The following is a 23,854-nucleotide window of genomic DNA, read 5'->3' as shown; positions in this document are numbered from 1 at the left end:
TGATAAAAGAAGGCTGTGTCCTCCTAAACCTTGGGACATAAAATCCTGCAGGCATATGCCCCAGTGAATTCTCTCCCTTTATTCGAATAAAGCTGAAGAACTCCTCCAGTGTCTCCTTTATGGACACTGGCTTTTCACAGCGTGATTTTCCGTAGAAAATGAAGGGATGGAGAATGGAGAGGATGGAAGGGAAAAGGAGAGGAGAGAAAGAGTTGGGGGAGGGAAAGGATATGATAGGATGAGAAGAAGAAGAGGAGAGGAAAGGATGGGGAGGGGAAAGGAAGAGATGGGTAAGGGAACAATAAAGGCAAAGGAAGGGAGAGGAAGGGATGGGAAAGGAATGAGTGGGGAACGGAGGGGAGGGAAGGGAATGGGGAAGGGAAGGAGATGGGAAAGACAAGGGAAGAGGAAGCGATGAGAAGGGTGAGGAAGGGATGAGAAGGGTAAGGAAGGGAAGCAGAGGGCAAGGAGGGCCCAGGATCAGCCCTACCTGGCTCTGCTTTCCCAGGCTGGCTGTGAAAGGTGGGAAGGAGCAGGCTGTCCTGTCCTGTCCATGTGTCCAACAAGGCCATTGCTGGGCTGGATTGCGAGACCAGGCTGCCCTGGTATAAGACATCATGCCTCCATTTAAAGTTAATCCACAGTTACTTCTTTTGTATTAATCTTACAATTTATGGTGTGCAATTTTTCCAATAGAAAACACTGCCTTCAGCCCTGGGAACTCTGTAGAGAGCAGTGAAATGCAATACACTGCCCTTTCTTTGCCCCACAGATTTTGGCTGCCCATGTGCGGAGGGTGCTGCTGGGTGCAGGTGCCTGGGGTCTGCAGGGCAGCCATTGGGAACAGGCCTGGCATGCCAGTTTCCAGCACAGCATTCCGACTGGATCCAAAGGACCTGCTGCCAAGCATGGCTCAGACCCTCAGACAGGGTGCCAGTGGTGCCTCTCTGGGAATGTGTCTAAGAAAATATAAACTGTGTTTTGCAGCAATTTCGAAGACTGGGGAAGCTGAGGGAGACATAGCCCTGCAGACACCCAGGCCAGTGAAGAAGGAGTGAGAGCAGGTGGTCCAGCTGCAGGAACAGATTCCCAGGAGCCTGTAGAGAAGACCATTGTGAGGCAGCCCATGGAAGTCCATACTGGAACAGTTTTGCTGGCAGGACTTATGACCCCGTGGGGGACTGGAGCAGCCTGTTCCTGAAGCAACACACCCTGGAGCAGTTCATGAAGAGCCTGTGACCCCATGGTGAAGTAAAGGAACAGAGGGTGGCACAAAGAGTAGCAGAGTGCATTATGTTTAGTTGAACCAGCCAGTGGGTTAAGTATGAATGTACACACTTAATCATTATATTATTGCAGGTGTTGTGTGAGACAGTGTAATTCAGAATGTCCTGGCATTTCATAGGGTCAATGCTTAAATCTAGGCAGTGCTCAGGGAACAGAGGATTGGGTAAGGAATGCAGAGAGTCATTTTTTGGGGAAATCATCCACATGTTCCCTCTGCACAGATGAACTCCAATTCATGGTTAGCCTTTCTGGTAAACTTTGGATTATTTTTGGAGCTAATAGAAAGAATAAATGGCTTTGCTGCCTGCTTATCTTCTTGGCTATAAATACTGTACTGTCCACACTAAAGAAAAGTGATAGTTTCCTGAGTGACAGCTATTTGGAGACTTCCAAAATAGAATAAATTACTATTTCTGAGCTCAAATCGTCTGTGGCATTCACTCTTATAGAAACAGTGGGAACAGGGACAAATGGTCTGATTTTATGACACAATTCGACTTGCAGGAGCTTGAAGCTTCAACTGCAACTTACACTGTGGGCACTAGAGTGAGCTCATGCTACACTAAGACTGCCCAAAGTGCCTACTTTCATAGTGCCACCCACAGGGAAACTACCGGAAACTGTAGAGAGGGGGGGGGGGGGGGGGGGGGGAAACAAACAAAACCAACAAAAACACAAAAAACCCCAAAACCACAAACAAACAAACAAACAAAAAAAAAAAAAAAACCAAAAAAACAAAAAAAAAAAAACCACCACCACACCAAAACCAAAAAACAAACCACCCCATTTCTGAAGGCAGCCAAGGAAATGTGCATCAGATAAATGGTCTACAATCAATCACAAGTGTTAAGTGTGCTAAGTGTGGGAAGCATTGACTGTGCACAGAAACAACCCACTGCGCAGGAGGCGTTACTCTGTCACAGCATTAAATACCCTCACAACTAATTAAACTTCCAAAGTTTGTCTTCGTGATTTGAATGCAGCTCAATAGAAGAGTGAATTGCCCAGAAGTGAAAGGCCCGGTGCAACTGGGTGTGTTTTGCAGAGAGAACATTGCTGATTGTGGTTTGGCTGTGCTGTGCTTGGCAGCAGGAGGAGGCTCTTTCCTGGGGGGGAGGAGGGCAAAGTGGTGAGTCAGATTGCAATTGCTCTTCCTGAGGAAGTAACAGATTGAGCCATTAACATCTGTGAGTTTTGGTTCAGCCTCAACACTCAATATTTTGCTTACTGTTCCTACAGTGTGGGATTGGGCTCCCACCTGGGAAAAGAAAGTCAAGTCTCCAGGATGCTGTGAGAACAGCATCTAGTAAAGACTGGAAATACCCACAAGGACTGAATGGTCATCCATTTTATACAAATAAAACTAATTTTATTTGCATAATCCCCTATGTAACTATATTCTAGAGCACCTCACATCTGTGGGCACTTCTATAAACAAGTGCTTAGAGAACCTGGTTCATTTTCAGTGCTGATTCTGTCCAGCACCGGATCTTTCATGACCTTGAACAAGCCATTTCACCTCTAGTCTTTCACACTCTGTAGTCTTCTATCTCCTGTTTTATTATAGATGGTGGGCAATTCAAGAACAGGATTTACTTTTGAATTTGCCTACAAGTTAGTGGTTACATGGCCCAAATAAAATCAGTCCCTGAGGTACTTCTGTAGCAGATTTTGTTGTTTAGATACCAAAGAAACAGGCCTTGTTAACAAGTCATGAACTTTTACAGCTACCTTATTTTTGTGCATAGAACAGGATTAAAATCAAGCTCACACTCCAAAATAATAAAGAGTTTCCGCAACAGATTGGTGTTTTTTCCTGTTGTAGTGGTTTGAAAGCAAAATAAACAAGAAGCTCTAAGTCAGAGATACAATTTAATAGAAAGAAAGGAAAGAAAGTAAAATAAAATAAATGCAATAATACAAAAGACTACTGACAGTCAGAATACAACCTGAGCAGAGTGATGGAAGCAGTCCAGATGAGGTGGTCTTCCTGAAGCAGTGATCCTGTAGAAAGGTCTGGTAGCTCTCGTCCTCTGGGAATCCAGTGGGTAAGAACCCCCCATACTGTCCCAAACCCCAGATTATATCCAGGCTGGAATGCTTGGTTCCTCCCCCTGGGCGGAGCATCTCACAATGGGATGATGAGTCATGCAGTGGGTCCTTGATGGCCCATTAAACAGAGAGAACTCCCAGACGGAGTTATCTATGAGTCATGGGCAAGGCATTTGATGGGCCATTAACAGAAGATAATGGCCCAGAGGGAGGGGGTCTGGGAAAACACTGCCCCACCTGGATTCAACAGTTCATGAAGATGGTGATAGAATACATTGTGTACATCCTATACTACAACCCAGGACACCTGTAAAACACAAAATAAAGTCCACTGGAGAGACAGTACATAGCTTCTATATTTTATGTTTTTAAAGTGAAATTTGCCTGTATTAAAAAGATGGAGAATACAAAGAACCACTCTGGATGGAAAGGTGTTTGATGGATTCCCCTAGCAGTCAGAAGAGCTTTGTTCCAAATGTCATACAGCTATCAGAAAATATCTGCATCAGTCTGAAAAAAGCTATGACAGTACTGCTGCTGCTTACAAAAGTGAGGTGATACGTGGAAACATGAGCAGAATAGGTGTCAAGCCACAAACCAAGATTAGGTGCCATAGTGAGTTTTCAGATATTCAGCCATAGTGCAAGAGTAATAGCAGGATATCCACATTCCAAACACAGCCAGACAGGGTTTAACAAGATAGGTCAGTTCAGAAGGAAGGGCCAAATCTGCTTTATTTTGTCTCTTAGTGGGCAGTGTGGAGTAGCATATATTTGTCATTAACATTTATACTGACATTTCAGACATTTTTCACCAGGAGAAAATTGCCAAAAACCCCACACACTACAAACCCCTTGTAATACTGAATGTGATGATGTTTCTTTTCTGCTACGCTTCAATGCCTAGAGCAGGTAAGTTCTTTTCATTAACAGTAAATTTTCATGCTGTGCATTGAAACAAATTTGGTGTATATTCTAACATCTTTTGGCTAATAGGTGAGATAATTGGGCTGGACATTTTTTCTTTTGCAAGTCTTTTATAAACTAGGGGCCTGCATGTGTTGTGGGTACTGTGGGAGTCTTAGTCCCATTGGAAATGGTTTCTACTGTCTGCTGCTATAGATAGTGAGCACCGTGGAAACTTTTGTTCGGGGCAATAAAACAATTGACTGACTTGATTTTATTCTGTCTTTTTTAACATTGCTAAAAGACCTTTTTGGATTGTAAAGATAATTTTGATGTACCTTATTTGCTTGCTAAATGGTTTAGCTCATGGAAATTTGCAGAGGCCTATTCACTGGGAACAAAGACTTTTCCACAAACATGATTGAAGGGGAAGATATTTCTTGCCATGACCAGGAACTAGATACTGAATTCATGTTAAAAACTGTAGCACCTTTCACTGAATACTGCAAAAGCCAGGCCTCCAACAGATGGTGCCTCCCAATAGCCTTAGTGCTGTTATAGATAGGTAATAGGATGGTTGGCTCTCGTAATTAAGGGATGAATATTAAGAGAAGTGTTATTGATGTATAGTTACGTTATTGTGATTTGTTCTCCACGTAGTCCCCTGTCCCTTCCCCCTTGTATTGTTGGCACTGGACGGCCTTGGTAGCCAGGGCATTTGGGAGGAGGGCAAGCTTGTTGGTAGGAGGTGGGACATGGCAACACCTGACCTCCAATCAGACTGCAAGAAAGCAATCTCCACCAATAGACGGCAAAGAAGAGTTGATTGACAGACTTTGGGAGGGGCTAGGGTTACCTGATGCAGCACCAGGGGTATAAAAGGCCGAGCAGCCATTTTGTGAGCACGTGGCGGTTTAGTTCCATGCTCCCAGTGCTGCTCTTTCTCCTTATTCAGTCATTTGTTGTATTTGTTAAGGGTTAATTAACCTTTGAAATTTTAAAGTGAGAGGCTTGTTTCTGAGAGTGCTGTAACAGTCCCTGGGGTTTTGAACACAGATGCTTTTTGCTATGACCAAAGATGCCTTGCTTGCAGCCAGGTCATCCTCCCCATTTCCCCTCTCCCTCTTTGCAGCCATTCTCTGGCTGCTAGTGCAGAGATGTCATTGATGGGTCTCAGGCCCTGAACTAGTCACATGTTTATCTCCCAGAAACCAACTGTATGGCCCAGCTCACCACAGTAATTATTCTCTCAGTAAATGTGTTTATATAAAACAACTTAGAAACCCCCACCGAGAAATTTTTCATAGCTTGAATGTAATATTTCTACTGATTCCTTTCATGTGCAGGAATATCAGCATATAGTAGTATTTCCATTCTAACTTCCATTCTCTTCTTTTATTTTTCTGTGAGCTTACAGCTATTAGTAAGTGGGGATTATTTTGCCATTGAATCCATTGTTTGTCACCTTCAGAACCTGAAAAGCAGGTATCCTGACGAGATGTTGAGGAGCAGCCGACTGCGTAGTTAACAGTGCACACATTCTTATGCACCAACTGCAAATGTAAATACAAACATTTTTACAGCTGTTGTCAACAACCCACATCACAGGAGGTCTCATATCCCTGTTTTGGCAAGAAACATTAATTTTGGCATTTGTTGCACATACCACTCAAGTGGAAATTCAAGCAGGGGGCACAAGCAGAGTGCCATGGAAGCTCTCCATTTGATTCCATCAGAGACTTAGGATTTAAGGGAGACCAAAGCCCTGGGTCAATCAGGGCTCAGTGGACTGCTGAGCAGGTATGAAGTGATACAGTAGTAGAACAAACTTTTGAAGCAGAAACTAGTTGCTTGTGTACATCTACAGCTTTGAAAATGCATCCTGTGATGAGAAGGAGGTGCCAGCAAAAGGTTATGGTGTTACTCCCATAACACAACCACACTATTTCATCCTAAATGATTCTTCATGAAAAATCCATTAAATTGGTTCCCTTGACGGAAAAAAAAAAAAAAAAGACAGTAAAACCCACAAGGACTAAAAATAAGAACTAAAACGAGAAGTAGGTAGAAAGACTGGCAAATCATCATATGTTACATTCTGTGGAAATCAGGTGCATATTTGCACTACTATCAAGTTACAAGTAAACAGATTCTGCAGCTGAGCTGAATATTAATAGATGGAAGACTTGAAATGCTTCCTGAAAAAACTGATCTGGTGCAGTTGCTTCCTGAATTAACAGCCATACTGAGATTTAGGACAGCTAAAAATTCCAAGAGATTGTGATCACAGAATAAATCCAGGCAGCTCCTTTAATGAACACGAAGTGTTACACAAAGGTAAGTTACTTTTAAACTGTGCCTTCTAAAACGGCCTCTCAAACTGCCACCAAAGACATTTTACAGTTCTTAGTCCCAATTTTACAGAAGTTTTCTCTGTGCACAACATACATTCATTTCCCCCAGATTACCAGCTGAATTCCAGTTGTTTCTCAGAAATACTCACTCTGCCAGCTTCCATCCTAACCATTCCAAGAACGCAAATGAAAGCAAAACACCACCAGTTTAGATCATCTGTATTTCATGGTGAGAATTCCTCCCCAACTTAAGGAATGAACAATTTGGTGTCAAGAATACATGAAGAATGCAATAGCCTTCTGTCTAAAAGCAATATGGAGAACAGTCAACTAACAACATAAACACCTTTTCCTGTAGTTTGCTTGTACTCCTCTTCAGCACTTGCTCTTCTAATCAGAAATGAGGTAGAAAGTCAAAGTATCCCAGCCAAGGTTCTCCCAGCTTTAAGCAGTAGCAAAGACTAGTTTTCTTTGACACTGTTTTATAAAGGGCCTCATTCCCTGTTTCCTCATTTTGTAGTGTGAGCCTCTCAGTTCTAGCTTTGGGGTAAACCATAGATTACAGTGTCACAAGATACTGGAACTGTAGGATTAAATATATTGTCTTACTTAGAAAAAGTCAAATGCCTGTGCTTACAGCAGGCAGTAATCCTTATCACAGTGTGTATGGCAAAGCAAACTTAATGAGATCTTTGTCTCATCACAGCCCTTCCTCCCAGAAAAGTGCTGAGCTTTCTTTCCACATTTCTCTAATAGTTTCTCATATGATGGCACAGCAAATATACCCTTGGGAGTGTCCATACCTCTGAGATCGAGTTAGGTAGCCTGTAAATGAGACAGCTTTTTGGTTGGGCAAAGAGACTCACTTCAGTTCCAAGGATGAGATAATTTTTCTGTTGCTGAATTAAAAAGATCATTGAGATACAGAACCAGCTCCCTTGAAAGTAACAGCTGATCACACGTCATGTCCCTGGACTCATGCACTTATTCCCCCTCTGGCTCAAAGCCTTGTGGGATAATAAACCAGATGGTCTCAGTCTCTTCTATTTCTGCCATCTCTTAATAGGTCTAGCAGATCATACACGGTTGTGATTCTCCACAAAAATAAAACTGACCCCTAACGAACAAAGCAAAAAACCACAGTATCTCCATTCCAGTCAGTGAAGTAACCTGAAACCATCAGCTCAATGCTTCTGGAATGGGGAAAGGCTGTCCTTTCATGTCACAGAAACCCTTAATTAACTGTAGGCTATCAACACCCAAGGGACTTTGTTCTCAGAAACCTAGCCAAGCCCAGCTACTGAAATAGATTCCCCAAATAAAAGAGTAAATCTTGCTCAAGAAAGTCAAGTAGTTTTTCAATACTATTTGGTAATGGACCATAACTAGTGCATTTGTATTCCCACACAAGAGAAGAAGGGCTGGTGGTATGGGCTCTACATAAGCTGATTTATTATATCTACACTACCATACTCCCTGTATTAGAAAACGCTCACACAACTTAAATGTAACAATATTTTTCATCCACCATTAGCTGCAGCTTGCCCAGAAAAATCAACAACATATGAATTCTGAAAACACATACCTCAAAATGTCCCACAAATATCTTGCAAATGAAGAGTTTTAGGTTGCTACTAGGTGCCAGTGGAAACTGAAGAACAACTGTGTGAAAAGCAAACATTTTTTCTCTTAGAATGACCAGAATTTATGAAAACCTTCAAAATTATATCCACTAAGTTTCCTTATAGGACACAAAACACCTAATGAAAAAACCCCAAGGTATCTAGAAAGCAAAATATGATGCACAAGGCCAGCTGCTGTTTTGTTTCTACTCATACTTATGTGCACAGTAAAAGCACATTTTAAACTGAAATATCTAATACAAACTGAAATAGGAATTAATTTGTCAGGAAACCAATGAAAAGCATGATTTTTAAATCCAGTGTTAGGATTTTTAGAGTAGACAGTGGAAAGCCTTACATGTAAAAGTAACTTAAATCTAAATTACAGTAACTGTAGGAAGCTCTGCCTTTGTCTTCCACCTAGTACACCAAGACTTTGCCACAGGGGACAGCAACAAATAGCAAATAAGTTTTGATTACTTGGGAAAGCTGGGCAAGTAAAGTACCTTCTTAATTACATTATACTTAATTATTAAAGTCTGCTTCTTTGTTTCATACTATGTAATTATGATACATCCCAAAGTTACAAGACATCTCTTTTCAATTTGCTCCCTAATAGAAAGAAGTGCTGTAAGGGATGTTTCTGCAGAAACAGATGTACTAGCAAGTACAAATTTACAGATGGTTAGAAGATACACATCAGCATCTGTATTTCCCAAGCTCACAAGAAAAAGTGGGTATTGATTCAGGAATATCTTGCCCATAAATCTCAACTTTAAAATCCAAAACCAGAACCCTAAATAATAAAACTGAGTAGTAAGAAAAGAGGTAATTTCAGCAATTTGTATTTTAAACATTAAGAAATTTTGATTTGTTACAAAGACTGGGCACTGTGGTAACTGCAAAAGAAAGCTCTTTGACATAGTGTGTATGGAGATACTATTCCTCTGTTTTTATAAATATAAAAATCACATTAACCTATAATATTTAATATTATATATGAATTACAAAGCTGCAATATAATTTCAACTACAGTATGCAAAATTCAACATGAAAAGATTAGAATATTAGAATGGATAATTATTTCAGAACTTCTTTCAACTGCAAGTTTTCTTTTTCTGTTGGGTTTTGGTGTCATTCTTTTTTCACAAACTGGAAATAACTACATTACTAAGTCAAGTCTAAACTTTCTGAGTAATAGTCACAGTATGGTTTTGCACAGCAGTTTGGTTTTAAGATAAATAGGAAACTTCCCCCTCCCAAAAGAATTTTCATTTATGTGAAATGCATAGAAGTAAGATATTACAGAACTTTTCTGGAAATTTATAATCTCTTTTGACAGTTGTTTTATCTAGAGCACAGATGTTTCCCACTTAACCATGAATGTTGGGTGACCTGCACAAATCTCAATAAAAAGCACTTGTAACGAAGTTTTTCTGCAAAGGGTTATGCAAACAGGAATCTTCACCTCATGTATATGAAGTATATACCCTCTGTAATATATTCAAAAGCACTTCTGGGAGAAAAAAAAAAAAAAAGGCTCAGAAGTGTATGTACTGAAATCACAGCTAAATGCTTACTACACTGATGAGGGTATAGATTATAGCCAAAACAGTATTAACAGCTAAAAAAAGACATAGATTATTCTTTCAGAGATCAAATTACATTGCCAACCCAACCCTCCCCCCTCAAAAAAATCAAACCAAAACAAAACCAAAAATCCCTAATGAAACAGGAAAGCGGTGTCTATTTGTGTTTTTGTTGGGTTTTGTTTTGTTTTGTTTTTGGTTTTTTTTAATTATTATTCTTTTTTCTTTCATTAAGGGATGCAGGAAATGTAGTCTATCTACTCTTCTCATTAGATCACCATGTAATGTAATCCTGGGGTAAAAACAGTAGGAAAGGAGTTGACCTGTCTTAAGTGTCATCTGCTCAGAATGGCAGCAAAAAGCAAAGGAAAGCTGTGGTAGGAGATCACCAGAGCGCCAATGCCCATCATTCAGAGACCATCTGAGCACATGCAATGTACAACTTACCATCCTTCTCTTAACGCTGTCCTCTCTGATAATGAAGTGGGATGGATCCCTCTCTGCTAGACCCTGAAAATGAGCATACTCTGATCCCTTGAAGAACTACATGCAGAATTCCAGTTTACCTTAAGTCACATTATAGCCATTACAGCTAGAAGGGGCTGGAAAGTGACTGAAGCCAACTGCCATCACAATCAATTCCGTTTTCTTGGGAAAATGTAATCTCGCTAGGGAGAAAGCAGTTGGCCATCTCCTCACTCCATTGTTTTGTAAGAATTTATGGGTGGGGTTGAATCTTTTTTTAGAAGAGACATGACTTGATACTTTCAAGGAAAAAAAAAAAAAAAACCACAAATCACTCCACATCAATTGCTGAAACCTTCCAGATTCCTGATGATCTCTGTACCTCCTAAATGGAGACAAATCTCAAGAGAACTCAAGGCCAAGAATAAGGCTTGTAATTTACCCAATTGTGTCTTTTTGTCTGTGCAAACATAATTAAAGGGTGGCCAAAAGTTCCAGTGAATCCCTCCCAAAGTGGTCCACACAAAAATGGCCCTGATAATCTCCCTGTATTTTGTTTTCTTTATATGGATGAGATCATGCTTCTTTATGTCTTGCAAAATGTATCCAAGGTCTGATTTAGCACTTTTTCAATGCCTCTAGAAGGCCATAAATTTAAATTTAAGTTCCAGAACTTCAATAACATGTATTTTGATGGCATTACGCTTTACATATTAGCTAAGCGTTGAAAAGGCATTAAAAATATGCATCACCTGAAGTACTGATAAATGCCCATTGTAAAATCAATCTGTGATGACTGGATTTTAATATATTAATAATTATTACCCCGTTAAAGCACAGTATTATCAATTTTGCAACACTGAATTATGGAATTATGCTACCCATAATTAAACAGTACCACTGTAACCTTGTTTAAAATCTTGACTATAGCAAGTTTCTGCTAGAGGGTCAGTGCCTTCATGAAAGTGTACTGCAGGCAAAAATGCTGTCAGTTTACTTCAGAATTTTCGTAATTAAAGCTACTATTTACACATGCTGCAGGGAAAAAAATTACCTGCAAAAGTATACAGCTTGAGTGACATGTCATGTTAGAAGTATATGGTAGGCGTTTGGAAACCCAACACGATTGGTTTCTTTCATCATTATGGAACTCACTTTTCCGTAAACTCAAAATGAATGCCAGACAAGAACCATTGTTACAGCATTTCAGAAGAATGTAACACAATTGTAAGCTATATAGAAGTTCCCTTAGCTGTCAAGTTTTCATGCTTATAATCAGATCTCCATGGGCAATTTTCACTTTTCCTAACAAGTAAATGGCCAGATAGTGCAGCTCAGTAAGAAGGTGCTGAGTACTGAAAATATACGTAGCTCATATACATGTAAGTAGGTGTTAATTATCAAGGTACAAAGATAATTTCTGCAATTTTTATCCTGGAGAAAATTAAAATCTGAGCAGTCAAAATATTCTGGTTCATGGCCAAAGATAATCTTCTGTGCTTTACACAGCACACACAAGTAATACACCTGGTTCTGAACAAGGTACTGTCTCCTTTCAGTAACGGTTACCATTCATTATAAACTATGCTATTTTTGGAGAATCACGACGTAACTTGAAAATAGGATTTGTAGACAAAACTGTTTTAACTTCTAGAAGTCAAGGTCCTTTTTATTTTCTTTACCAATTCTTCCTCCTGGGTGAGAATAAACAGCTTTCTCTTTCTATGTAGGAAGATAAAATAAATAGACCAAAACCAAAACTCTTTACAATTTGTTTGATTTTCTCCATGATGTTGCATTCCTATGCATGATGGACAAAAACACAATGTATTTACTGTTTAGGTAAAGCATGGGAAGGGATCTTACATGATACTCCTTCAGATGTCGACCTATTAGGTTACTTCTTGGCAAATTCTGGTGTACTGTCCTTACATCAGTTCCCAGTTGTTCCAGACAAGTAGCATATCAATCTTCTCTCTCTGCTAAACACCACTGGCTTCCGTAAAATGAGTTCACATTTTTAACACATTTCTCTGGCACATTTCCAGGAATATTGAGAGCCTAATGACCAACCTAACATGAATAAAACTTAAATTTCTCTCTTAAAAATCACAAGTAATGCTGAAATGTCAGATGTTGCAACACTTCTGCTGCTGGCACAATTCAGAACTCAAAATAAAAGGGAAAAAAAAAAACAAGAGAAGTTTGGAGTGCAAATATTCTTTGGTTTACTCATTAAAACAAAAGGACACAGCAAACAGCAAAAACACTGGCAATTAAATAAACAGCAAATTCTTTATATGCTTCCTAACAAAAAGTCTTTGGCTGTTTGAAATGTATTAACTTCATGCCTTTAAGTACATTACAGTGCCTAGAAAGTCACATTTTTTATCCCCAATGTCAAGGCAGAGAGAAGATGAAGAAAAAAAGGATAAAAGGTAGAAAGTAAGAAAAGAAGAAAAAAATTATTTAAAATTTCATTTTTCCTTTAGTTAAATAGTATATAATACAATGATAACATTAATTTCTCTTTCTACTTTCACTGTACACAATGCAAATGGCTTGTAATTTATTTATCAGCTTTGGTGAATTCACATCATCATACACATCAGACTAGTATATCAAATATACTGGCTCACATCTTTTCTAAAAGAATTGTGACCCTTCCAACCCAAATGATTGATTCCATGATTCTACCAGCAGAATTTAAAGTATCTTAAGGAATTGCACAGAGAAGTCATTGTGTTTTATCTCATTACAGGCACAGTTAAAATTCTGTACCACAAGCAGTTTCTTGGGAATGCTCTTCCCCAGTTCAGCTATTTTCCAATAGCTTATTCCTCAAATAATCCCCATGGAGTCAAAGGAAGCAAGCACCTGTGCAGGTCTGTAAGGATCTCTGCTTGGGAGATCCTGCCTTGCAGACAGAAGTTTTCACTTCTGAGCTGGAGGTGCACAAGCCTGCTGTTAAGACTCTATGTGACAGCATCATTGATTTTATTTAAAACTCAATGCTTCATAATGGCAACACTAGGAAGCTGTTATCTGTGCAGAGAGCAAGACTATAACTGAATCAAATATGTCTATTTTACAAGTAAATGAAAGAAATTACAGAGTGTACCATCACCATGATAGTCTGTTACCAACATTACTGGATTCTGATAGTTTAGAATTAATTCTGTAAATCTATGAAAGACGTGGATTGTCTGACAGCATATTGTTTTGGATTGTGTATCTATCTTGCAAGACTCTTACTCTGTTTGAACCATTCTATTTGATTGTCTTTATCAAGCTGTTTCCATAGGCAAAGCACAGTAAAAAAAGTAATGTCCAGTTTTTCTTCCAGATGGACTGTGAATAATAGCAACAGATAGCGCATAGTAAGAAATCAATTAATAAAGATATTTAGGAAAGACTTGTCATAATGTAAAAAAACCTCTTTCATGCTCCCTTATTCCTTCATAAATCAACAGTGTTCCATCTACAGATAACTCATAGGCAGTCACCTCTATTGCAAGTACTTATATGTTCCCCTCATCTAGCATTTTGTTGACACCATCACAAAGTTTCTGCAAATGGATTTTATAAGGTCCAAAGGGATTGTACAAGGCAGCCAAAAATTCACAATCAGAGAAGTGATCAAACACATTGTTGATGCGTCCATGTGACTTCACAGTTAGGTGACGCTGAATGATTTCATGAAGCAGCTCTCTACATTCATTTAACAGTTTGGACAAAAAGTTCCTGTCAAAGGTATAATCCACCTGATGGAAGCTGACCACGGTCTTAGCCAGCTGATGAACCTTCTTCTTGAATTTCTCCATCAGTGCTATTTCATCCTTATTAAATTGGTTGTTCCTGTAGAGAATTGCCAATTTGAGGACTATTTTGATGAGGTTTTTGATGATCTTCTCTGCTTCTTTTTTATTTTGTGTATATTCCTTTGTTACTCTGTAAAGCTCATCTAAAACATCACTGCTTGTATCATCAATCAAAGTAGTTGCTATTGATTTGGATACCATTTTTCCAAGGATCTTCTTCTGGGCCTGAATGGCCAGATTTTTGGAGTTGAAGACATCTGTGGCCACTAGGGGAAGAAAAAAGTGAGCAGTCAGTACTTCCAAATAGACAGTCTCTGGACAGCAAGTTGAGGAATATTTCTATATTTATACATTCACAATAGTCTTACTCAGTGTCATAAAAATAATTCAATGTAGTTGCAGAAAAAAACTCCACATTTTAATCCCTAAAACTCCTCTCTTTACGTTCACATTCTTTCAGACTGTTTTACTTTTGAGAAAATACCAACTGAACTTGCTCAGAAATGGTTGAGATCTCTCTATGTATGGATTGATGGGATTTCAAATTGAGGCAATATAACTGCCCTATTTGACCAGATGAATCACAAATCTAATCTGATTCTCGCATTCGTAATGAAATCTGAAACCAGGTTTATCCCAGTATCATGACAAATAACCACTGCTACTCAAAGATAGTAATTCAGTGAAGTGACCATTACAAAGCCTTTTCCTGCTTAGCATTTTACATGATCAGTGAATGCAGACACCACTCTAAGTTTTTTTTAGATATCTATTTCATATGTATCTATAGACATCCATGCAGAAGTATAAATGAAAGACAAAAATCCATGGTCAGCAAACAATACTGAGATTCTCAGGATGGAATCTGAAGACACTAGCTTTCAGAAGAAAAGCAAGTACAGATTAACATTTTTATGCCCTATACTTTATGCAGTAAAAGCAAGACATTTACTTTCTAGGGATTGTCATAACAATGGTGAGCATAACTTTTTGAAAGTATCTTTCTGTGACCAATTAAGTAGATCCTAGACCACATTTCCACCTCTAAAACTACGTTTGATTGCACTAATACACCCCATGATTGATTTGTACTTTTGTTCAGACACTTAAAAAAAGACACCAAACAGTCCTTCAGAATCTTAACTTGTGAAATGTTATCATGTGTTCTGTTGTCAGCAACAGTTTTTGAAAGCACATTCCCCTTGGCAGCACTGTCTCCATTAAGACTCATGTGAGTTGGTGTTTTCAGGTAGAATTGTCTGGGAAATGGCTATTTGTGTGCTGCAGCTCTCCTGGAGTCTCAGACAGAAGAAGGAAGACTGCATCCGTTTACATTTACTATACATATGAAAGGTTTGCTTAGCAAACACAGGGACTGGAAATTTTTTCTTTTCTTTTAATGAAAACATCAACTCTACGGATGTCAGACAGTAAGTCCCTGATTTTGGAAAAGGTTTCCTCATAAGTGCTGGTATGTGGGCAGCTGGGTGTGTTCAGATGCAGGGTGCCGTAGGGGTTCCAGCAAATAGAAGAAACTTGTCCTTCAGGACATGAAACACAAATCTGTATTTTTAATTCAAGAGTATCTTTCAGAAACTTAATAACAAGCTCCTTTTTTATCATCCCAAAATCCTTCAAGCAGGTTTGTTTGTTAAAACTTCTGGTGCATATCAGTATTTTGTTTTAGAAGCATGAAGTGTCTGCGCACATTTTTAAAAATCTTTACTACAAGACGACACTCAAAAACCAAAGAAGCCCTTTGGGCAAAGCACTCAAGATCACAAGACAGACACACTTCTCAACTACGAAGACAGAGGAAGACATTAAAGACGCTGAGTTCATTTTGAACTGAAAATATTTGATTAGCTTTCTCTGTTTTTAAAGCTAAAACTGCAACAGTTACTATTAAAGTAAAACTAATCCAAGTTTTCCAAAGGGTGGTCAAATATTAGAACTCAACAGCTAATGCTTTACAAAGATCTACCAAGGAATGATAACTTTATTTCTCTTCCAAAATAGAAACATCGTTATTTCATAACATTTATTACTTGAAGTCTTATTAATGCTCATGATATCTTCTTTCTGAAACTCCACATGGATATAGATGTTCCAAATAATAGCAGCTACTGTTTCAATGTTATCTTCCAAAAATTTGCAGAGAAAAACTTACATGATACAATATATCTGTATTTTTAAGCATTCTTTCCCAGGATGCCATAGGCATTCTTATAAAATAATATGACACTGAAAGCTCCACTGTAATTCCAGCCTGAACAATTCTGTATTTCTAAATCCACATAATCTCTATCCAGAAAGTCATGCAAATGCCCAGGTATAATTTTAATATCATAACCTGCAAAGTATCAATTACAAGAAACTGAAAACATGACAATGTGCTAAATATTTTACAGTTTTTCAACTAAAGCCCCCTCTTATATTACATAATTTTACATTTTACAAAGTACAGCTCAACATTTGCTAACCAAAACAGGAATTGCTCCATTCCAAGTGCTGCTGAGCTCTGTCCAAGTTTTGGGGCTATCTAGCATGGCTTACTTTCTATCTACTTGGCTAGAAGTACACCAGAAGTCAGCTTCATTTTCCCTGTACTGTTACATGGGTTCTAATTTAATTGCCAAATATGTAAATTTCATATTTCAGTACTTCAGCCAATCCAGGAAAGGAACTTGCTAACTCTCTGTAGTTTATAATCAGAATTTTTCTTCCTCTACCAATTACAGAAAGACTTAAATCGTATTTCACAGCTTGAACAAAACTCAGTTTAAGCAGTAAGATTACTGCTTCTTCAGCAAGATTAGAGCTTCTTCAGAATGAACACATATGCTTCCTTATATAACAGTAAAACTATTACTTGCTCATCTAATGTAATTGCAGTTTTTACTGCTGACAGCAGAAAGAGAAACAAAATACCCAAGGTGAAGACTGGCCTGTGGCGTGTTTACTCTGGTAAATCCAGCACACCGCTTTATCATGTACTTTGAAATATTGTCAGAAGCTATCACAGAGTGAATATGGAGTTTTCCTGCTCACTGCAAGGGCAGCTCTTCTCAGCTACCTTTCTCTCCTGCCTGCAGTGCTTCATTTTGCTTTGGCACCTCAAAATGCAAAAATACATCTCAGTGGTTTCACTTCCTCGAAGAGAGAGCTGAAAGGATATTGCAGCACTGAGCAAGCAGTGCAACACTGAGGCCTGTTCCTGCCAACTGACAAGTGGAACAATTCATAGACGGAGAAGAAAGGTCCTGTGACTCGAGAGGACAGGTGACGTGTCAAGAAGAGGTTAAAACATTAACTTGCTGTCTGCAAGTGGAGCTGCTCAGTGTCTCAGAGGTGCCTGACTCACAGAGGTCGTGCTGGGGAGGGCAGCTCTCCCAACTGGGGGCTGCCAGGCACCCCCTTTCAAACTTAGGAATGCAATTTCAGACACGGTCACCTTTGTACAACTACTTAGGGATGACCATATGTAGCCACCTTTTGAAAGTCATTACAGTAACTGGCTGGATGTCTGACCACACCTTTTGTTTGACAGATTACATCCTTGCACTTTAAACTGAAATAGTCATTTCTCTGGTAATTTTCTGCAGGTAATCCCACTACTTTCAAGCATCTCACATTTTGGTTTATCTCATGACTGCTCTTTATAGCGCCAATTTCTTTCCTTTGCAGTTTTATACTTTACTTTTTAAGAAGTTAACATCAAAAAATACCTCTTTGAGGTAAATGTGATGTAATTTTCTGTACAAACTACACAAATAAGCATGATTATTTACAGTAAAGCCATGCCTCCACAGAGGAAAGTAGTCCAAGAGAAAAGGCTCTCAGAGGAAATCCTGCTGCCATTACTTTGAAATTCACAGGATCAGTCTTGGGAATAATTCAGAGATCTGCAAAATCTCCTAATTTATTATTTAAATGAGCAAACAAGGTGCTAGAGACAGCCTCCTGTGAAAGCAGTGAGCTTATTGATTATGAAACTTTTTGATTTTTGTAGCCAAGCAGACAGTATATGTGTTTAACATGGCATTTTGTGTATTAAAATGAATAAATACTGGACATGTAGAATTCTGGATGCGTTTCTCCCAAAATATTCTACCATCCAGAGGTTTTCTTTGAACTGTGGTGGAAGTGTAAACTTTCAGTGAAAATTTATAATTGTGGTTAATAGATTCTCAGGAGACTGCTATAAAAGCACAAGAAGGCTCATAGTTATGGCTGCAATGCTGACTTTTCCCTCACATGGAAGCTAGCACACCTCCCTCCATACTGTGGCAAGTTACTATCACACTATTACCACATACCCTATGTCTCAACTTTATTTAAAATTTTTTTTAAAAGAAAACAAAAAGGTAGTATTTGGAAAAAAAACAACTTTTTTTTTTCCCCCACCAGACAACAGTCTACAGTAGATTCAACATCATTTGCAGCTGAGTGCATGCAATCTCACGTACACTGACAATGAATACTTGAGTCACAGAGTATTTTTAAACGTCTTATAATGAAGGAGCAGAAATAAAAAAAAAAAAGCATCCAGCAAAAAATTACATTGAACCATCATAAATTCCATGGTCAAGTCAAGAGCTGAGTTTTCTGAGACTCACTGTGTTGACAGAACAGTCCCAAAGGAAGAGAAAATATGACTGTGAAACACTGTTCCCTGAGACCCAGTTCTCATTTTAGTGACTGGCACATCACGTGCTGCAAAAGTAAGGCCCAAAAATTACGAGGGTTTTTGGGAACAAAAACAATGACAGGGGCTTAAGAGGAAAGAGACAGCACTGACTGAGAGCTTCAGGCAGCATTTAAAAGACTATCACACAGCACTGAGAAATGTGGGAATGGACTTCCTGCCGGGAACCCTGTGTGGATGTGTGTGTTTGCCTCTCTACAGACTGTGTATGAGAGCTAAAAGTCTGCACATGCCATACAAATTGCATGTTCAGTCAGACTCCTGTAGTGAAAGAGCGCCATTTCCCCGGAGGGAGGCAACTTGAAATCAAGTGGAATTAGTGTTATGCTCTCTGAGTGTATGTGACCATGAGTCATGCACCTCCAAAATCATGAGATTGCCTAGATATGAAAGGATAAAAGAATTACTGAATTTTAAATCCTTTTTTGCCTTCTGCTTTCTGGGTCTTCACAGGTCTACTCTTGTTTTCAGGAATGATACAGGCCAGAAACATAAAAAAAAAAAAACACACAGAAGCATATAAATATATGAATTCATGTATAAATACATGACTTCAGTAAGGTAAAGCTCCAGTAGTGATAAACTACAAGAGTTAGTATCAGTGAACAAAGTCCTGAAGTACAAAATAGGGAGAAATAGTTATAACCCTGTTACCAGGGCTGTAAAAAATTTCACAATATGCTTATTACATGACAGTATGATTAAAAAACATGAGTGGTAGGATACAGACTATGAATTCTTCAGATATGAACAAAGTACGTTGATTTTTCTAGGTGCCAAGTTATACATATAGCTTCTTAAAAACCATTTGAGTGAGTCACAGTTTAAAAAAGGTTTTTTAATGCTGTTTTCTTTTCTTCTGTTTTAAGAGGAGAGTCAGTATTTTGATTCTTATCTCAGTGCTTCAAAGTTTCCTGGGTGGAAGGTATGCTAAAATCCTTACAATCCTTCCCAAAACTCTTCTAGAACTCCTTCCAAAAATACAGTAGTTCCCAAATTGCCACATCAGCACATTGCCAGTCTACAAGCATTTGTTCACTTAAGTGACTTTTCAAAAGCTGATGAAAACTGAGGCTTGTACCAGACATGGAATATCAGAAGCAGCCTGAGAGCTTTCACTCCTCAACCTTAGACACTAGAACTGCAACTTCACAGCTGGCTGAGGGCAATAGTGGGAAGAGAGAGACCAGGACAGCCACAGAGTTTATTGATAGAAGAACGTCAGCAGGGCACACAGGTTGGGCAAGCAGCATCAGGCAGTGGAAAACCCAGAGAGCAAATGGCTAAGTGCAGAAGGAGGAATGGGGGAAAAAAAAAAAAAACCAAACAAAAAACACAACTCAGACAAGAGTCCTGTACAGTACTTGCTTCTTTCACATGCACCTCTACTTTAATTCATGTACACAAGGTCCTTATTGGAAGATCAAATATTTTACTTGGCATCTTGTGTTTAAAAAGAGAGGTTTATATATGAATACCAATTTTAACTAGGAAACAGTTTAAACTAAAACTTTCAATGCATACAAAGCATTCTTTCATGAGTAGCATTTGCCTACAGTTCTCCTAACAGGTAAAGCAAATTGTACTAAATTCTGTCTTGCCATAATTGTTACCAACTGAGCATACGATGAGAATGTTAATTGTCCAAGCAATATGCACTAGTTCTAGCATTCACACTGGAAGATCTTCAAAAGGAAAAAAACCTCATCTGAAGCCAAGCCTTTTGCATGGCAAATATTGCATGAGCAGTCTTACTGGATTTGGAAGTCAGCTATGAGGCTGCAAGTCACTCTGGAGCAACAGGTAATCAACCAATATCAGAAAAAAATATGGCTAATGAAGCATTTTTGAAAATACAGAGTATGTCTGATCTGCATAATCCTACTGAAATTGAGCATATATTCATCTGCAGAAACATGGGAAAAATAAAAGAAAAGCCAGCAAACACCATTTAGAGCAGCATATTTTCACTCAAGAAAATGCTCAGTAAGTAACTGCCAAACACACGTGATGTTGTTAAATGCTTCAGGATTTTACAATTTAATTCTAACATTCGTGCATTAAAATGTCCAAAATTTTACAAATCGCAAAAGATGATCCACATTCTAGCTGCAAAAACAAAACCAAACCATTAAAAAACCCAGAAAACAAAATACTTTTTTGGTCAAGAGGTGAGAAGAATTGCCAAAAAATATACCTGAAGGTTAAAGCTGGGTAGAGTAGCAAGGAATGATGTTATTACCAGTAAGAATGGTGTAGAGTTTTGCAGTCCCATGGGAGCAGTCAGTGCCAACAAGTTATTCTGGTTTTACACGCTTGTGCTTCCCACAGCCAGTCTGTGCATCACATGATATATATACACTGCAGCTGATCTAGAAATTTTAAAAAGCCTCCTAAAAGCCATTTTCCCCAAAAACCTCTGCATGTATTTTAATAAAAGTGTAGCTTTAAATAGCAGAAAAAAGATCAGATTAACTTCTGAAGACTGCTCTCAGAATATTTCAGAATATGCTGGATATTAAACTGAGAAAATGACAGTCACACAGAGCAGTGTCATGAACTTAATTTGGTATTTCAGTCCTCTGCCACCATTTGTTATCCTTGTTGGAATGTAACAACTGGTGCAGTACTGTTAAATAAGCAGCCTGTGTTTTTCAGCTGTTGGCCTTTTCAGGGCTGTATCAGGTTCCTCTGTATCTACCAGGTGTCCATGCACAGTGAACAGTAATACTGACAAACCTTTCATAGGAAATAAAGTGTATCTTATGTCATTTCTTCAAGTGAATCAAATGCAATGCAGGTACTCTAAGATTTTGTTTCTAGCCTAAGAAACACCAAACTGCAGCAAGGCAACAGTGCCAAACTCCCTAAGCCAAGTGGCACCCCTAATTTGAAATTTAAAAAAGTCACACCTAATTGCTCTTACAACCATCCTGCCAGAAAGAATGTTTTCCCACAAAAAATAAGCCCCGAAACACTTAGCTGTAGGCACAGGAACTACACACATATAAAAAAAGATTTCCTGGCCTAAACGCAGAAGAAAAACTCAGAGGCCAGGAGCCCAGGAGAACCTGGAATCCATTGGAGAAAATTAAATTTGACATGAGGGCATGGGTAGAATTTAAGATTAAGATATAAGATGCAAAAATAGGATGAACTGGAAGGTCCAGACAAGATGCCAATCTGGCATGAGAGGGAAAGGGAACTCAATCACAAGGCAAATGTCTCAACCTGACCGTGAAAATGCAAAGGGCATGTACTTGAATCACATGTAAAGAACGTTGAAGCAGAGGCTTCAGACAGTTCAAACGACACAGAAGTTTGTGAGGGATCTTACAATGTCTTTGAAACTAGCTAATAATGTTTTTCCTGTATTTCTAGTCCTGGTTCTCTGTTCTTCTCCCTGTCAATATGTAGCTACAATGTCTGTTTCTTACAGGGAGGATGGGAGTCCCTTGGTATCTGTATTTCATTTTAATGTTTAAAGTAGGCTGGATTGCTACCATTCACTTATGTGTGTGTGTGTGTGTGTGTGTGTGTGTGTGTGTGTGTAAATACACAGATATATAAATATATATATATATGTGGATATATATATAAAATAACTTCCGAGGCACTGAAGACTGCCACAGCGACAGACCAGCTACATACAATCTAGTAGTGATTCACAGGGCTTTCAGTTCTCAGGTGTCTGGTTGGTATATTAATTTCCAATATCAACACTGAAATGTAGATATAAAACACAAGAAAATGTCCCATTTAAGAATTTTACTTATCAGATATTGGCTGTTCTTTAGGCCTAATACACTAATGGCATCCTTCATCTCTTTTTCAGTTTTTAATTATTTTAATTACCATTTTTCCCATTTTGTAGCACAAAGAATAAATTTTATGGCATTCAATGCATGGCTGTACAGAAAACATGTGCTTTGTCTATCTCCCATACCAGTCACCCATGGTAGCTTCCTTGGTTATGGAAGACTGCACTTGGTCTCTGAAATGGTCATTTTCCCTGCATACCTAACATGCTTACTTTCCTCTTCCACAAGGAGCAAAATAAACCAATCCGAGTTTTAAGTTCTCTTCCCATTATTTAGTAGCTACAGCTCTGTATTCATACTACAACTACCACAACCTTTATCCAAATATCCAGAATGAAGAGGTCGAGTCTTTTCTCTCTCGCTGTCAGAAGAGGCTCTTTAAGACTCAAGCACAAAGCTTATCTTTCATAGGCTTTGCTTTGACTCTTCTTTGTTTCCTCTAGTGCCACCCAAAACTACCTTTAAAATACTTGCCTTAACAACACCAAAACTCTCAAGCATAAATTAAGACTGTCAAAACACCAGTCCACCTCCCCATTTATCTTAAAAGTTTGGTTTTGCTTTCACTAATGTCATTAAGTACTAGTGGAATATAAAACATAAGAGAAAATTAGGTCTTCAATATTGTAAGCAACTTAATCTTCAGTAAAATAGAATCTTTGGTTAAACATTATGTCTGACACTGTCATTCTCTTTTACATCAGGAAGCAGTATGACTTGGATAAAGAACTTTGTTATCTAGCAGAGCAGTAGTAATTCTACTTATTTTTAAAGGTCGCAAGTATACTTACTGACTAAAATCTGGACAGTCTCCAGAGGTTCCTTTTTAGCCTCAACTCTTCTGTGATTTGTAAAACCTGCATCTATTTTGTAATAGATGCTCTTCTTGGGGCAAAGCATATGAGACTTGACTGCACTGTTTTTTATACCTGTTGACTGCTGCAGAACTTGACCATTTTGCTTCTTTACTTTACACTGGCATCAAATGACATTTTCAACTAAGCAACAGACAGCACTGATCAGCTATGAAAAGACACACAATAGCAAGAAAGCTTGTTGTAGCTTGAGATTTTCAAGATTATTACCCATAGTAAGAACGAGGGAATACAAATTTAAACGTGGAGAAGGAAAGCCCTCAAGTGGTGAATAGAAACACCATCAATCTAAATTTCAAGTATTTGCACAGAAATAAAAATATCAATACTTTCTCTTTTCCTCACCATACTGCTG

At 38.5% G+C, this 23,854-nt stretch overlaps 1 protein-coding gene across 7 annotated transcripts in view; it reads right to left on the bottom strand.

Moving 5' to 3' along the window:
• Positions 1–12,478: 12,478 nt before the first annotated feature.
• TNFAIP8 (TNF alpha induced protein 8) overlaps positions 12,479–23,854 on the bottom strand; it is a 59,131-nt gene continuing 47,755 nt past the window's right edge. For 6 of the 7 annotated variants that reach the window (XM_066181365.1, XM_066181362.1, XM_066181367.1 and 3 more), the window contains one exon: positions 12,479–14,361. In XM_066181365.1, coding sequence (XP_066037462.1) covers positions 13,796–14,361 — 566 coding nt within the window. In that variant the 3' untranslated portion in view covers positions 12,479–13,795. Of the gene's footprint in view, positions 14,362–21,000; positions 21,065–23,854 lie in introns of those variants that run through there. The other variant, XM_066181368.1, reaches the window with a different exon arrangement.

Source organism: Chamaea fasciata, unplaced genomic scaffold, assembly GCF_029207755.1.
Source record: "Chamaea fasciata isolate MVZ Bird 193981 ecotype frontalis unplaced genomic scaffold, bChaFas1.0.hap1 SCAF_4, whole genome shotgun sequence".
Lineage (NCBI taxonomy): Eukaryota > Metazoa > Chordata > Aves > Passeriformes > Sylviidae > Chamaea > Chamaea fasciata.
The sequence above is the reverse complement of the archived record's forward strand: the minus strand, read 5'-3'. Positions and strand labels throughout refer to the sequence as shown.